This window comes from Gobio gobio (genome assembly GCF_949357685.1).
Source record: "Gobio gobio genome assembly, chromosome: 3".
In the NCBI taxonomy this organism is placed as follows: domain Eukaryota; kingdom Metazoa; phylum Chordata; class Actinopteri; order Cypriniformes; family Gobionidae; genus Gobio; species Gobio gobio.
The window spans coordinates 12,032,014-12,049,825 of NC_137099.1; the positions used below are offsets into that span (position 1 = coordinate 12,032,014).

At 37.4% G+C, this 17,812-nt stretch overlaps 1 protein-coding gene across 1 annotated transcript in view; it reads right to left on the minus strand.

The window, feature by feature from the left end:
• Positions 1 to 5,920: 5,920 nt before the first annotated feature.
• The window catches only part of LOC307123425 (interferon-induced protein 44-like), a 37,722-nt gene continuing 25,830 nt past the window's right edge, over positions 5,921 to 17,812 (minus strand). Inside the window, exons 3-7 of the mRNA XM_079811957.1 lie at positions 9,847 to 10,051; positions 9,565 to 9,711; positions 9,309 to 9,480; positions 8,895 to 8,995; positions 5,921 to 8,776 (exon numbers count right to left, since the gene is read on the minus strand). Coding sequence (XP_079668083.1) covers positions 8,606 to 8,776; positions 8,895 to 8,995; positions 9,309 to 9,480; positions 9,565 to 9,711; positions 9,847 to 10,051 — 796 coding nt within the window. The 3' untranslated portion in view covers positions 5,921 to 8,605. The remainder of the gene's footprint in view (positions 8,777 to 8,894; positions 8,996 to 9,308; positions 9,481 to 9,564; positions 9,712 to 9,846; positions 10,052 to 17,812) is intronic.

Genomic DNA, 17,812 nt, shown 5'->3' on the forward strand with positions numbered 1-17,812 from the left:
ATAGGCTAGCAATTAGTTTAATAGCAATTTGGTAGTATCTCTCTAAGAATGTATCTGTGACGAGTGTATATATGTTCTATATATATAAGAAATAATATGGAAGAAAGACCCTCTCACCTGGATTTGGTTGTGGTTGATGGACTGACGAAAAAAGACAGATAAAATAACAAAATATGTCAGATCAAAATCATGTTATGATAATAAAGAACAGTAGGTGGAAGTGTTCTGCCAGAGTTCCAGACAATAGGCCTATTTATTTTGAAATGATCCAACTATTATTTGTATAATATTATGGTGTATATAATAGTTTTGAAGCTACTTTTTTGGCAGTCATGCTTACAGACAGACATTAATTTCACTCTCTCTGTCTCTGTTAAACTACTTCTCCTGCATCCTATTCTTTGGCAATACAAAATGGCAGCATAATGTACCTCTACTGTACACCCGTAATATTCCTTGGAATGTACTCTATTGATTTCTACTCTATTGGCCACTCTATTGATTTCCTCTTTCCCAGATAGTGTATAATGTCAATTTGCTCAGGTCTAGATGGAGTATGGCCGGTCAGATCTTCGATGGATTCTGTTATCCCATATAACTTCAGATTTCATTTTCTTGTGTAATTTTCCAGCACTGTTATTCTATCTTTTAAGTTGAGCAACCACCGTCTCTTCTTCATTTCTTAGCTTTTTTGATTCGTTTCTTTGCAACCTTTATTTAATTGCAAGCGAAGTTGATTGTCAGCTTTAGACCCTCTATTTTCATCGGTGTTCCTACCATGTTTTCAATGGCATGTGACCTCACATCAAAAAATAAGTACAATGTACTTACTGTGTTCAAATTATATTGCAAAACACCTTTGCTGATATTGAGGTGGGATATGGGTAGGGTTATGGACAGGTGTGGTGGTATGGGTAAGTTTAAGGATAGGGTTTGGTGTAAGGGAAGTGTCAACAGTGTAATTACAAATGTAACTACAGAAATGAATTACAGATGTAATTACATGCAGGTATTTTTTTTTTTAATTTAAGTACAATGTAAAAACATGTATGTACACAATAAGTGCATTGTATCAAATGATTAGTTTAAAAAAAAGTAAAAAAAAAAATAAAAAATGTTAGTACATAGTAGTTAAGGCCACCAAATATAAAGTGGGTCAGTTTCGAGAGTGTATCAACAATGTTAGATGGGGAAACTGGACATTCATCTTTAAGGAGAGCAGATGCAGGAGGTTTACATGGTGTTGCTGGATATGAGGGGAATTCATCTTCTGAGAACACCAGAGACAGCTGGACATGAAGGGATTCAGAATGCTCAGAATCTAATTTCAGTCAATCTCTTCATTTTAATTGCCATCTTGGACCCCACTCCCCACCATTTCTCTAGCCGCAGTCTTTCGTCCATGCCAAAATGATGTAATGCAACCACAGCCCTGGAGAAGACATACCAGCCAGTCACGTTTCTATTCACTGCAGTGCTTATGTTTAGATCAGTTATTAACTGTAAATAACATACACGTATGTATGATTATTTAGATAACTTCTATTTGTGTAATTTTCTTTATAAGGCTGTGGTTATTTGTGATTTATTTTTTTCAGAACCACACCCATACCTAACCATTCTTGCACTGCAACAATCATTGAGAGAGGTTCAATCCTTCGCCATGATACATGTTCTAACAGACACCCTGGAGTGATTACAGCATTCAAAAACATACTTTTAAATGCAGTCCTTTAATCCTAAATAATTTTGTTAAATAGATACATTTGATGAATTGTGCTTTTATGGGAAGATCAAAATCAATAAAAAAAAAATTAAGTTAAAAGATGCAAAGTATGCAGTACTTACCTCCTGAGGATGTTTCATTTGTTGATTCTGTCCCTCCCATTTGATCTCCCTTTCTTTTTTCCTCTTATAAATTCAGCAAATAAAACCACACTATAGCCTACTGCAGAAACACACAGTTGTTTAAAATGGCTTTTTTCCATTATGGTGAAATCTAGAATTTTGATTGATTTCCGATATTACAAAGCAAAAGGAAATCTGTTGTTTTTTTTAAACAATATAGTTTTTAAGTTCTTTGTGAAATTATGGATGATGTTTTGTTATTTTTATTTGGTGTTAGTGTCTTTTTAATGTTACAAAATTGTTGTGCAGTTTTGTAAATAAATGCATTTTTAAAATTCAAAAAATTCTCTCTCTCTCTCTCTCTCTCTCTCTCTCGCTCGCTCTCTCTCTCTCTCTCTCTCTGCAAGCGCACGGTAATAATAATGGATACCTTCATGAGTGATGTGCGAAAAATGCTAAAAAACAATGAATATAAAGAAGTTAAACCCAAGGGCACCTCTTCTGTCTTCATGCATATTGTGGACAAACATGAGAACAAATTAAGTGCTGTCAATTGTATTAGCCTACGTGTGACGCACTGTTGAAGTTTGATTTAAATGAATTTATATTTAAATAATATATTTCAAATCAGCAACAAAATCTCAGATGAACTGTCACAAATGTTTTCTATGATGCTCAAATTTAAAAAAAGCTCATATTTCAGGTTGCTCCAGCCAACGCGCATGTGCAGTCTCAAGCGCGTGTCATGTTTCTATGGCAACCCGAGCTTCCGCAGTTACTGACTTTAATAATAATATGAATGAACCGTCTTGTTTAATCTTAAAGTTTTGGTGGTCGAAATGCAAATCTGCAAAGACGCATTTGTCATCCGTCACCGTGACATAAAGTGGACTTTTAAAGCTGAAATGATGAGTGAATGCTTGGTATTACAAGAGCGGAAAAACATGGATTTAACTTTTTGGCAAGGATGTAATGCATCACAATCAAGTAACGTTACAAGGAAGGGAGACGACGGCTATAGGTAAGACAAAAAAGTTATATGTTTCGCAACTTGTTTATTGACTTGTTACAGTATTTCACAATTGCTAAAACACTAAACCCCATTCTCTGAACCCAATGCTCAGTGGCCTTGACCCATATGTCAAATCAGTCACTTTGTAGGCAAAACCTTAAACAAGTTCAGGTAGTTAAGACACTGTTTGCAAATCTCATCCACTCTTTTTGCAAAACTCTAAACACATTCTTACTCACTAAAACACATTATGCACTGGGTTGCAAAATGGTACATAGGCTACATGTGGCAAAAGTTAAACACAACTACAACACAGCGGTCATCGTTTACACACAACAAGTCAAAATTGTTCACACTTGTTTCTAAAGATGTGATCAGATCAGTTGTGTAGAATATAAGCCAGTTCAGAGCACACAGGTGGCCCAGGTACGTTGAGTGTTGATATCACAATAGATGGAAACAATGTGAGAGGAAGAGGAGGAAGAGTTCATGTAAGAGGTGGTGGACGAGGAGGAAGAGTACAAAGACAATGAAGAGCAAGAATAGTAATTTCAGATCAAATTCGGCAACTGTGATAGACCATGTTCTTGTTCATGGAATGACAATGAGGGAAGCAGGACAAAGAGTACAACCCAATTTGTCCAGATTCTCTGTGGCCACCATAATCAGGACATTCAGAGAAGAGAACAGGTAAATGTATTGTTTTTCTAATTTGTGCCACTGAAAGTTTACTGTATACATTTGATATAGTACAACAGTTTGTCAATAGAAAGCGGGGAGTGGGGGAAAAAAGAAAAAGATTTACAATACATTTTACATATGAATGTGATGTCCATTACTATTGTTTCTGTATGTATACATTTGTAAGAGCATTTTCCCTTTTGTAGAATTGCAAGACTACCAAATGAGGGTGGAAGGACTCCTTTGTTCTCCCAACAGCAAGAGGCTCTCAATGACTTTGATTTTACAATTGCACAATATTTTGTGTAATACACTTTTCATTTAGAGTTGTCTTTGTTCTTTGGCCTTACTTTATTTTTATGCTGAAAATACAGAATTACAATACTGTATTACTTACAGTATGCAATATATTTGCTGTACTGAGTTGTGAATTATTTACTTTTATTTGAATTTTTTGATGTAGTGTCTAATGAATGCTGATGAGTGTTTATATATTGACTGGCTGTGTTTATGTTTTGAAAGCATTGTTTGATTTTGAGCACCGATCAAATGGTTTTGAGGCAAGTGTTTGATTTTGCCAGAAGAGTTAGGGGTTTTGTGAATGTAGTTTAAAGACTGGGTTTTGTGTTTAAAGTTTTTAGAATATGGGTGAAGGTGTCAAGAAATGTGTTTTAGCAACTGAGAAATACTGTAATATCAGTTTATTGTGGAATATGTGACAATCAGGTCCAGTCGGGTCTGTGTCTTCGCGCCGGGTTCAGTTCCAGATTTTAAATAATAGACGGGTCCAGGTCGGTTCCAGGTACTACATTTTTGGCATTGCTCGGATCTGCACGGGTCCGGGTCCAGCTTTTGAAATAATAGACGGGTCCGAGTCGGTTCCGTTTAGCACATTACGGGTCTCTTCGGGTTCGGGTATGAATTTTTGGACCCGTGAAGACCTCTATTTCATGCGCTGAAGCTCTCTCTCTGTTTGGTCCTTCCGGAGCTTGGTCGGTCCGTGGGAGATTTAAAGGTGTTTAGAAGCGAGTGTCTTGGAAGGGAAAGTTCATCTCGTCCGAGCTGGGGAAGTTCCTCAAGCACTGCCTGAATGGAGCGCTGATGGAGCGCGCCGCCGGCCGTGTCGCGGAGTGTGCCGCCGACTGTGTTGCGGAGTGCGTCAATCTTCAAAGGAAACAACCAGCTTGGCTGGGCCGCCCGAGCCCGGGGCCAAAGCCTGCGAGCCGCGCTGATCGGAGGAAAAGAAAATTCGTCTCGTCGGAGTCCTTGCAAGTTGACTGAGCAAAGATATGCTTGTGTTACTGTCCTTTAAAGTCCATTAACCTACGCCCATCTTTCCTGAGATGGCCAATCATTGGTGTGAATTTCATGCGGGAGAGAATTTCTTTGTTTGGACTTTATTACTCGAGGGAATGTTCTTGCGGGAGGCCAGACTTAGTAAAATTTTACTCCAAAAGGACTAAACATGCTAACGGTACATCTCATAATCATATACTTTGTACCATTGACTAAGACAAAGAAAAAGAAACCTTTAGACACCAAAAATGCCTTGGTTTAAACACGTATATCTTCTTTACAGAGCCATTTTGAGCATTTAAGATGACTTTTACATCACATGAGCATATACAATATAGGAAGCATGCATATACTTAACTTAAGAGATAATCATATCTGTAATTTCTGGGATAGTTTAATTAAAGGCTAAATAATCTACTTGTTAGAATGCTTGTGTATGTGCGTGTTGAGGTGATTCTCCGGCCATTCTCAACTGAGGGGTGAGTTAGAGGTCTGGCTGATTAGGATCTGATTGAAGCTCTAACAGGACCATCATCATATCTTCTTGTAACACTCTGGCTGGTCATAAAACAGACAGTGGTGCAATCTAACTCAGACTTGTTGTAGCCATTGTAGCAGGGATACTAATTAATATGCAGAGCTGAGGAAGAGAAGAGCATCTATGATGTTTCTCAAAACGACTCACCCCTTTGATCCTATGAGAGAGAGACTCCAGACGCTACAGATGGGACAGTCAGTTTGGATTAAGAATGTACCAAATCCAGGCAGAGTCACAAGTCCTTCTGATACACAGTGTTCCTACATTGTGGAAGGGCAGACTGGTAGTCTGAGAAGACATCGTTCCCACCTGAGAGCAGTTCCTTCTCAGCCAAGAGAGATTCAGGACTGTGTTAGAAGCAGAGTGGGCAGAATGATCAGACCACCATTAAGATTGAACTTTTAGAGCAGTGACTTGTTGCTTCTCATTTTATTTCCCCTGCTTCTGTTGAAAAAGGTGATAATTTAATAATATTTGTTTTTGTGTTTTTCCCACAGAGACAGATTTTTTTTTGGGTGGAAAAAAAAAGAGAGGGGAGAAGAATGGACTGAATGAGAATTTAATAGGCAATGCTATATGGTGTTCATGCATTGGGTTCAGGGAGTTCTTTAGCTAAAAGGGGGAGATGTACTGATAGGATGTTATGGATGTGTAATGTGCGCATGCGTGGGGTATGGGCCAGAAGTGAGAGTTTTAGTAAAGTCATGTTACACGCACACTGTCTCTTGTCTGTTCCTTGTCAATAATATAACAGTGGAGAGGAGAGACGAGGGTGAGGGGATGAAATATAAATTAAGGTGATTGACTTTGTGTGGCTAAGCCTCAGGTAGGGATGCCACTTTCACAAGAGAGTTAAAATGTTAATTACCCGAAACATCCTTTGTTTTCTCGGGAGTAGTCGATCCTTAGCCCAGACGTCCCGGAATCTTACAGTCTTGCAGTTTCATAGATGTTAAAGGTTCTTCATGTGACTCATTCACACACTTTTAGTCCAAGCTATTGATCACTTTAGATTCACTTTAGTAACATTAGATACATACTTCAGAAACAGCAAGTTAATAAGAACAGGCTGCATTTCCAGGAAATAAAAAACTGAAAGTAATTTGGAAGTAAAGGCTAAATTTACCTTCACTTTGCACAGTCATGTTTTCTGCTGTTCATCACGAGGGCTTACAAAATAACATTTGAGCTATAATACAACTGAGTTACAATAACAAATGAGCATTTGATTTAATTAAAGGTGCTGTATGTAAGAAAGCTAGTGGTTGAAATGGGTACTGCAGTCCAAATTCAAAATATTGTTTGCCTCGCCCCCTCCTCAGACTCACGCGGGTTACCAGTTTGAGAACACGCAACAGGAACGAGCGCAATTGACAATGGAAGGTGAGGAGACTTACACTGTAATTGATAAGTTGATTTTTCTGCTTTTTAATATGCTCCTGTTCAGAGATTTTTAAATGGATGCTGAGGCTTTTTAGGTCGAGTAGAATCTGACGCAGTTTGTTTGCTGGCTTCCATGGCTGGCGGAATCACACAGACCAAAACAAAAACAGACATTCCGACACAGAATGCACATTTCAAAGTAGAATAACTGTATGGAGCTTTGCTTTTCAGAGAAACAAGTGAACTTAGCATGTTTCCTAAATATCGGCAAACATATTATGGTATTTTAAGCTTTAGTACAGTACAGCACCTTTAATATGTAAGATTTTTGGGTACTGTACTCTTTAATGTTAATAGAAGTAGTCAATGGAATTAAAATACCTTAATTCAATAAGTAATACAATTAGGGCCGGGACTTTAGCGCGTTAATTAAGATTAATTAATTACTGGACATTAACGCGTTAATTAAGATTAATTACACAAAAAATAAAAAACAATTTTAACCACACTTATTTTTGCACCCGATTATACTGGAGCACCAACTAGCGTTCTTGACTTCCGACAACAACAAACCACAGTGAACATGAACGAAGAAGCTGACGAGACCGCTTTGCTTGGTCCCGTGGATGGGAAATTTTGTTTTAACCCTCCTATTATCTTTGGGGTCAATTTGACCCCATTCAATGTTTAACGTCTGTAAAAACACGATTGACAACATTTTTTTTGCTTTAGATTGAATGACTTTTCCCAATTTAATGGGGACAACTCTGTAAACATAAAAATAACATGATCATATTTTTCCAATGTCCTGTACACATTTTGTAGCATCTGTGTTCCTTGGGGTCAATTTGACCCCAGGCTCTTTTAGCTGAATAAAACATAAGAAATATAAAAATGTTACACCCATTTGTTTAGGTTGTTTTCTTGAGGTCAGTATAACATGCTATAATTTTATATATTCAATGTAACATTCAAACAACTTCCCTCTGATTTAGGGCTCTAATCTAACCTAACCAAACCATACCTGTATTATTGCGAGAACCACTAGTAGTTCACGTTATTATGGTCCTGCCCCACCACGTGAGTGACAGGGTAGCCATCGTGCTGCTAATGTCATTAAAATGGTTCCAGGGTCCACCAGATATGCTGTCAGACATAAATTACCTGAGACATAAACTTTAGTAAAAAAAAAAAAAAAAAAATTATGTTCTGGAGGTTTAAATTGCTGGGGTCAAATTGACCAAATTGACAAATTGAAAAAGGAAGATAATTTATTGGAGAAAGCTGATTGTGTTGCCCTGACTGCAACAGAGAGATGTTTTCTAATAGTCAGGGTTTCCAATGTTCTGAATGTACTTGAAAGTATTGTGTTTTACTTAAAAAAACTTAGTTTACAGAAGGTCTACCTATCTATAGGCTACCTGCATTTCTGAAATGTACTGTATTTCTAAATATGCCATTGCTACACTTAATGGCAAACATTGCACTGGTCTGCTGGACTGAAATAAATAAACAATATTTTGTTGATTAAGCTTATGTATTCAGTCATTATTCAATGGTATACTAAAAATCCATGTGAAAAAAATTACTTCTCACTGTTCTCAGGTCAAATATTTATATGCAATTAAAATGCGATTAATTTTGATTAATTAATTACAAAGCCTCTAATTAATTAGATTACTTTTTTTAATTGAGTCCCGGCCTTAAATACAATACAACAATATTGTAAAGTATAAGTAAAATATAGTCTCTAGTCATTTTATATCACGTTATAAAATGTTATTTGTATCACATTCAAAGAATGACCCACTCCAAATGCATTAATAACTGTATATATGTGATTTTTGTCAGTCACTTTGACTGTCCACCAATCTATCATCTGCAATCTGAACAATCTGTTCAAGTGCCTTTAGTATCAGAACATCAACGTCATCCTCTGTGTCAATCTCATCATGGTAGTTCTTCACTGGGAAGATGTTTGACAATGGCAAGCCAATTTTGTTACTGCACATCTCCATCTGGACAGGAACAGAATGTTAGGTCAGAAAATTAGATGTGGCTGTTAAAGTAAATCAGATCAACATGGGCAAATACTTGCAATATGGCAAATTGTAACACATGTTGATTATATCACACCTTCTCTTTGATATTCTTGCTACTGTAGATCTTCCTTAGATTCTTGTTGACCAGCGGACATGCTTCATCCACTTTGGTCATGACAATCACTTGAGGAATCCCTAAAGCAAATGCAGAGGCAATGTAAAGGTTCAATAACAAGATATTTTCCTCAAAGAAATTGGGCATTTGTGGCAGTTTGTTATCTACATAACTAACCCACATACATTGTCTGGGTCAGATAAATAATTAAGCAGAAAAGTTTAGCCTTGACATATGTCCTGTTTGCACTAATTAAAATGCAGCCTGTATCTGGATTTTTTCCACCTACTCATTAAAAAAACACACACAAACCCAACACACTGTATGCCCTCTTCTCTCTCCTATGAGATAATGAATGAAAATCATGATCAAGAATTCAGGGGTCAGTTTTACCCTTGTCACTGATTCTCTTGCGGACGATCTTCAACTTGTCAATAAGTTTATCGTCTGTGAGTTGGACTGTATCTGCATCTATGACGTAAACCAGACAGAAAGCCTGATCGGAGAGGACAGGGTCACTGGTGTAATGTTGATCTTTATCAGTGAGTGCCTGCTCCTCATTGAACTAAGATTGGAAATTCAACAAAATATGTTAAACGTCAAACCTACACAAACTTTATGATAAAATGTTAATGTAGTGATTCATTACTTTATAGCCGTCCTTCACATGGCCAAACACAGCATTGATGATGTCATCTGTTTGTGACCCAGCCAACACCTCAGGTTCTAAGCCCATTATGTCCTTGAAGACGAAGGGCAAAGATTTTTTCCCACTTCTGATGGTGAATCCTTTGAGCTACAAATGAAGACCAAAATATAGAAGCATATTTGAAAACAATGTCCTAACATGATTATCTAAAATGCTCAACGCTCAAGATATTTCTGGGTCTTTTAGAAAACATTCACTTCTGAATATGTTAAAAATACCTACGTTTTGTGTGAAACTATGACTGCCACCAGCAGATGAATTAACTAGTGCTCTAGAGGAGATCCTTCCTTGAAAAACACTATCGATGGAGTTAATAAAGCTGGACTTTCCTGCTGCAATTTGCCCGGCTACCAGGATCTTGATGTCCTTTACACCTGGATGACTCGGAGAGAAGTTTTCCAGCTTTTCTTTCAGGGTTTTTTTCTGTCTGTAAAAACAAAACACAATCCTGTTCCCTACAGAACTTCACTTAAAGCAGATTTGTTCTATGTGGCACAATGGAGACTAACCGGCTATATTTGGAATAGCATTACATAATAGACTTTTTTAATGAAATGATAGTAGAACAAAAATTATGCCCCTCCTTTGGGATTTTAGGTAATTTATAGACCTTATTTAAAATCTTATGTAGTTTTTAACCATTTACATTCAAACAAGTCGAGTCAAACTTAAAGGTCCCATGGCATGAAATTTTCATTTTATGAGGTATTTCAACATTAATATGAGTTCCCCTAGCCTGAATATTGTCCCCAAGTGGATAGAAATGTTGATCGGTGTAAAAACGAGTTCTGGCTGTCTTTCTCTGCCTTTGAGAAAATGACAGGCCAGACGAGCCAATCCTGAAGTCTCCTGGTTTGACGTCCAAGCAGGAACGGTTTCCTCCCTTTCCTCCGCCCAGAGAATCTGGCACGCCCATGCAAACACTCGAGATCATTAACGTTACTTGTGAACGAGTGAACACAGGCAGTTTCTCAGTGTTTGGATGTACAAATGAAAACAGAAGTCTTTCTTCAGTTCCTTCTGATCTGTGATCATTGATTTCTTATGTGTAGCTTATTATTTATTATTTGTGGACACGCAGCGGCTTCTCTCTCTCCCGACAGAACAGTGTTTTCGTGTTTTCTATCTTGTGAGTCAGTGTTTTTGTACGTCCTTGTCGCGTCTATCTGTTCTAAAATGTGCATACAGTCTTTTCTGTTTAACATCAGCAGTCACATCTTTAGAGATAAACTTCACACACGCCGAAGCTCGGCCTCCAACATCCCCGACCCCCAGTACTGCATCTGGCCCACAGCGGAGGCACCAAACGCGGCGTGAGATTAAGCAGAAGGAGGGTAAGCGTGAGCATATCTGGGCTAGGCTAGCCAGCTTTCCCCACAATAAACTGGATAACATTCGATTACAGCTGTTGTGTCTTTGTTTGCGCTGTGTAACGTTACTCAATGCGCTTCACTGACGCTATTCATATGATTGGAACATATCTAGAAATAATGCTATACTCAACACTTACTAAGTCGTTCATCTCGCTGTAATGGTACTTTGCATGTGTTACAAAGTTGGTAGAATAATGATGAAGAGGACTCGGTGTGACTGGGACTCGTGTTTATTCAGAACTCTCAAATACAAACACAACTCGCGCTGACTGACAGCGCTCTCATAACTCAGTAGTTCCTATAAATAACTTTGTTAGCAATCGCTTCGTCTCCGTGATGTCCGGTTCACGAACGAATCATTCTTTTGAATCGGTTCTTTTTAGTGAACCGAACCAGTTCACCAAATCGGACTGAATCGTTCTAAACGGTTCGCGTCTCGAGTCAGCGCTGATCCATAATTTACTAAAGTTACTAACTTTCTGACATGAGTGACAGCCCCTCCGACTAGAAATAAACTAATAACCTGAAGTATATGCTAGTAACTACAACAGTTCACCCTGAACTGAGACATGCTGAGAGAACTGATGAGAAGTGAACACAGGTCCATCCGTCTCTCTGGCAGAGTCAGGCAGACTTGTGCCTGCTCGTGCCTCGTTAAACCAAGCCCCCTCCGCTCATTTAAAATGCAAAGATGTCAGCCAATCACAACAGTGGGCGTTTTTACTGAAGTCTCACAGCAGACACGCCTCTTGAAGCAGGGCATTCAGCCAAAGGGGCAAACAGCAGTATAGAAAAAATGCCTTTTATTTCTAAATTATGACATTTTATGATGTAAAAATCATACTAATAATATAAGTACACCTCAGAAAACACTATAAAATAATAGAAAAATGCCATGCCATGGGACCTTTAAGAATACTTATATACAATGGGCCATTTGACTTTATTCTCCATTAAACCACTAGATGGCACAAATTTATCTCAGCACTTTTCCACACATCCGCTTATATATATATATATATATATATATATATATATATATATATATATATATATATATATATATATATATATATATATATATATATATATATATATATATATATATATATATATATATATATATATTAGTGCTGGGCATCGATTAAAAAAATTAACTAATTAATCACATTTTTTTCTGTAATTAATCGCGATTAATCGCAAGTTTTTAATATTTTAAGTTTTTAATATTTTGATATTGTAATAATTTCAGTTACTCTCCAAATTAATGTATAAACAATTTAAAGACAGCATATTTTAAATATGTGTTGTATTGTCATCTTTTTATGAATGAAGGCCAGTATCACTGATACTAAAGTCTCTATGAAACATTAATAATGTTACATTACAGTATAACTGAAAGCTCCCAATTTCAACATTTATTAGGCTTTAAAAAAACAACTTTTAATTTAAGTAAACTTAAAACAATCTTTACATAAACCCAAAATAATAAATGTTATATTTACCCATGGCCTTCCCTGTTATACATATACAGAAATGTAATAGTTATCAAACCTTCCTTAACTGCGTAAATAATAAATGAAATATAGATTAATCATCATTAAAGCTACAATTTTCTCTGTTCCTGTTGTTCTTTGATGAACATTAATGACATCATCATCAGTGCTCCTGTCACTTTAAGAACGGCCGCGGATCTCACGCGCTGTCCCGCGCATCTCATTTCCTCACAACTCTTTAAGTTCATTTAAGACGTTATTTAACTAATTTAAGACTCCTAATATGAGAATACTCAAAATCCTCTGTGTTATTGTTTGTTCAAGAGCAAAAGAGAACTCGATGTGAGCAGGAAACTGACGCGAGTCTATCTATGCGTCGAGTGTGTGTGTGTGTGTGTGTGTGTGTGTGTGTGTGTGTGTGTCAGTGTCCCTTGATTAGCTGACATGAGACGCATCCACACCATAGACTGTAAAAATATAGATCCACACACACAGACAGGACACTGACACCAGGCCCGTCGCGACAAGGCAGGCAAACCAAGCAATTGCTCGGGGCCCCAAGACAACGACAGGTTAAGAATAAAATGAAACGACAAACTGTGTGAGCGCCCCATTGATAGTCAATGCAGTAAGTGCAATGACACTGTTATCGGGATCCCCCTTAAGGGGCCCCTCTCAGTAGTCGCTGACAGCAGCCAGCCAACCACGCGATCTCTGCAGCCGGCAAAATACAAAATCTCCTCGGATTTGAAGCGGAATTTTATGCTTCAGGAAGCCAGAAAAGAAAAAAGAGAAAGGAAGAAGAGGATAAGAAAAAACAAGATAGTGGTATGTGATAAATTACACTGGATAAATTAGCTCTACTTGTCTTGTACAAAAATGGTGTAAGTTTGCAGCAGGTAGGCTAGCAAAAATATGTTTATGTTAGCTATCGTTACCTGCCTGACGGCAAATGCTGCTTGTAACGAACTCAGTGCAACTTTTTTTTCGAACAGACGGTATGACATGAGATCGCTATAGCTTTGTAATAGGTTTTGATGAAAGTGGCATAGCATGCTATACTAACTATTATTTATGCTATGCATAAATAACCTGGAATAGTTAATATAGCATGCTATATTAACAATTATTATAAACATTATTTAACCAGAAAGAGGCAGAGGAACATGATTTTTTTCATAGCTTTTTCATATCTTAATGTGCTAGTGTCGGGATATACGGTAGTGACAGTTTGCAAATATGACATTATTTTTATGAGTTACCAATGGATCTTGAACAATTACTTTATTCTGTGGCAAGTTTTACACTGTTACATTTTGAAGTACAGTATCAGGACAACCCACATGTTTTACTGGTACTGTTTACATGTTTTACTGGTAGGCTACTGCCCACATGTTTTACTGGTACTGTTTATTAACTTCCTCCATGTCCATTTTGCTTGGGGCCCCCAAATTTCTTCAAACGGCCCTGACTGACACACACACACACACACACACAGGACATTGGCATACAGCGCGTTCTCTTGTGTCTTGTCACGTTTGGAAGCATTTACATGAATAAGAGCGTGATGATCATGTAACGCTAACAAAAATGGATATAAAAACGGACGCTGCGTTATTTGCGTTAAATATTTTTAATGCGTTAAGCTGAAAAAATTAATCGCCATTTTTAACGCGTTAATTTGCCCAGCCCTAATATATATATATATATATATATATATATAGCCATTTTTATACCATCTTCTGAGGATAAAATAGGTCATTAAATGGATAAAATGGATCCTTTTAACTTTTTGTCATTTTCACCAAGTAAAATGTTACATACATTTTCATGCTACAATAATTAATAAAATGATTAATTAGTAATGGGTGATAGAAACAAATGCAATATAAACGATACGATAGAGATTGTATCGCGATAATGCATGTTGATGACACAATCTACCCGTGAAATTTATGCTGCGTTCCAGGCAGGTTTTTGAACCTGTAAGCTACGACTTCAAACCATGAATTTCCCACTGGTATTTACAACTTTGTGGTGGCGTTCATGTGCATGACTTGAACGCACCAAAAGTCACGCCAAACTGCCTGAGCGCAAGGAATTGTGGTAGCTAGATGTAAAAGCATGGCGGACCAATCCTTTCTATCGCCAAAGGTGCTTACTCCTTGCTTATTTGAGGGAAACGGAGGATAAAAAATAGTGTATAAGGCAAGAGAAGCTGTTATACCTTTTATTTTACGTTATTCATGTAAGACTTTCATAAACACCGCATCCATAGGGGCTGCCATTGTTGTTTCGCGGGCTATGTGACATCAGGGTCTAACTGGGAGTACATCGTCTGGCCGCTGGAGATGCCGCCTGAAGTACCGCTTCGAAATACCAGTGCCGCATTTTGCGCCAGCCCTGAGGGGTAACACGACTAATCTGTTCTACTACCTCAAATAATTGCCTAATACTGGGAGTATTTCCCTAATTTACAGTATCTGTTCCTTTATTAACAAGACACCAGTTTTCATTTAATTAAGATAACAAAATGTTTAAAACCAAATACGTTACATTAGGCTGCAGGTAAGAAACTTTGTTTGAAATATGTTTTATTTTAAGTATCTGTGCATTAGCCTAAACAAAATAATTTGATTTGCCTAATACTGAAAGTATTGTCAGTAGTCTGTTCCTTAACTAAAAAGACACCAGTTGTTCCTGTTCTCTGCATCTTGGGTGGCATTTAAGAACAAAGGACATTCAAGCAGGAATGTAAAAAAAATGCTGACAGCTTGCATGCACTAACAGGTTTCTTTTCTGAACACTTTCCATATATGGCACGCATCTCCCTGTATCATTGCATGATACTTTTGTATCCTTTTTGTAAAGTTTTAGCCTGGTCGCCATTCACTGCCATTATATGGACCCTTAAAGAAAAAACACATGAACTTCCTTAAGAACACATGAATGTGCAGAAATAAGTGGTCACATGTGATCACATGAAATTCATGTGGTTTTTCTGTAAGGGAAGGAGCGCGTACAGGTCTTTTTTTCCCCCTTTTTTCTGCTTTTTCTTTGTTAAAGTCTCTGCAGCTAGTGTACTTGAATTTTATTTATCTGCAACATTATGTTGTATAATTACAGTTTTGCACAATAAATGTTCTCAAAAAGTTTCTTTCTTTCTTTCTTTCTTTCTTTCTTTCTTTCTTTCTTTCTTTCTTTCTTTCTTTCTTTCTTTCTTTCTTTCTTTCTGAGTGCTCGAGTGAGTCGGCTAAAATGTCTTGCTGTACTATAAAACGGATGACTTGAACAGAATTATTAACAATTAAATATTGTTTTGCACAAGTTTGTGCTCTTTCTTAAGACGACAAATAATTCTAGTTGGTAAAATGTATGGGGAGAGATACCAATAATATTTTACAGGGAAATTAAATTCTTAGTTTACACAGTATTTGCACTTTAATCTGAACAGATTCTAAGTGGATAGAAATGTTGATCGGTGTAAAAACGAGTTCTGGCTGTCTTTCTCTGCCTTTGAGAAAATGACAGGCCAGACGAGCCAATCCTGAAGTCTCCTGGTTTGACGTCCAAGCAGGAACGGTTTCCTCCCTTTCCTCCGCCCAGAGAATCTGGCACGCCCATGCAAACACTCGAGATCATTAACGTTACTTGTGAACGAGTGAACACAGGCAGTTTCTCAGTGTTTGGATGTACAAATGAAAACAGAAGTCTTTCTTCAGTTCCTTCTGATCTGTGATCATTGATTTCTTATGTGTAGCTTATTATTTATTATTTGTGGACACGCAGCGGCTTCTCTCTCTCCCGACAGAACAGTGTTTTCGTGTTTTCTATCTTGTGAGTCAGTGTTTTTGTACGTCCTTGTCGCGTCTATCTGTTCTAAAATGTGCATACAGTCTTTTCTGTTTAACATCAGCAGTCACATCTTTAGAGATAAACTTCACACACGCCGAAGCTCGGCCTCCAACATCCCCGACCCCCAGTACTGCATCTGGCCCACAGCGGAGGCACCAAACGCGGCGTGAGATTAAGCAGAAGGAGGGTAAGCGTGAGCATATCTGGGCTAGGCTAGCCAGCTTTCCCCACAATAAACTGGATAACATTCGATTACAGCTGTTGTGTCTTTGTTTGCGCTGTGTAACGTTACTCAATGCGCTTCACTGACGCTATTCATATGATTGGAACATATCTAGAAATAATGCTATACTCAACACTTACTAAGTCGTTCATCTCGCTGTAATGGTACTTTGCATGTGTTACAAAGTTGGTAGAATAATGATGAAGAGGACTCGGTGTGACTGGGACTCGTGTTTATTCAGAACTCTCAAATACAAACACAACTCGCGCTGACTGACAGCGCTCTCATAACTCAGTAGTTCCTATAAATAACTTTGTTAGCAATCGCTTCGTCTCCGTGATGTCCGGTTCACGAACGAATCATTCTTTTGAATCGGTTCTTTTTAGTGAACCGAACCAGTTCACCAAATCGGACTGAATCGTTCTAAACGGTTCGCGTCTCGAGTCAGCGCTGATCCATAATTTACTAAAGTTACTAACTTTCTGACATGAGTGACAGCCCCTCCGACTAGAAATAAACTAATAACCTGAAGTATATGCTAGTAACTACAACAGTTCACCCTGAACTGAGACATGCTGAGAGAACTGATGAGAAGTGAACACAGGTCCATCCGTCTCTCTGGCAGAGTCAGGCAGACTTGTGCCTGCTCGTGCCTCGTTAAACCAAGCCCCCTCCGCTCATTTAAAATGCAAAGATGTCAGCCAATCACAACAGTGGGCGTTTTTACTGAAGTCTCACAGCAGACACGCCTCTTGAAGCAGGGCATTCAGCCAAAGGGGCAAACAGCAGTATAGAAAAAATGCCTTTTATTTCTAAATTATGACATTTTATGATGTAAAAATCATACTAATAATATAAGTACACCTCAGAAAACACTATAAAATAATAGAAAAATGCCATGCCATGGGACCTTTAAGAATACTTATATACAATGGGCCATTTGACTTTATTCTCCATTAAACCACTAGATGGCACAAATTTATCTCAGCACTTTTCCACACATCCGCTTATATATATATATATATATATATATATATATATATATATATATATATATATATATATATATATATATATATATATATATATATATATATATATATATATATATATATATATATTAGTGCTGGGCATCGATTAAAAAAATTAACTAATTAATCACATTTTTTTCTGTAATTAATCGCGATTAATCGCAAGTTTTTAATATTTTAAGTTTTTAATATTTTGATATTGTAATAATT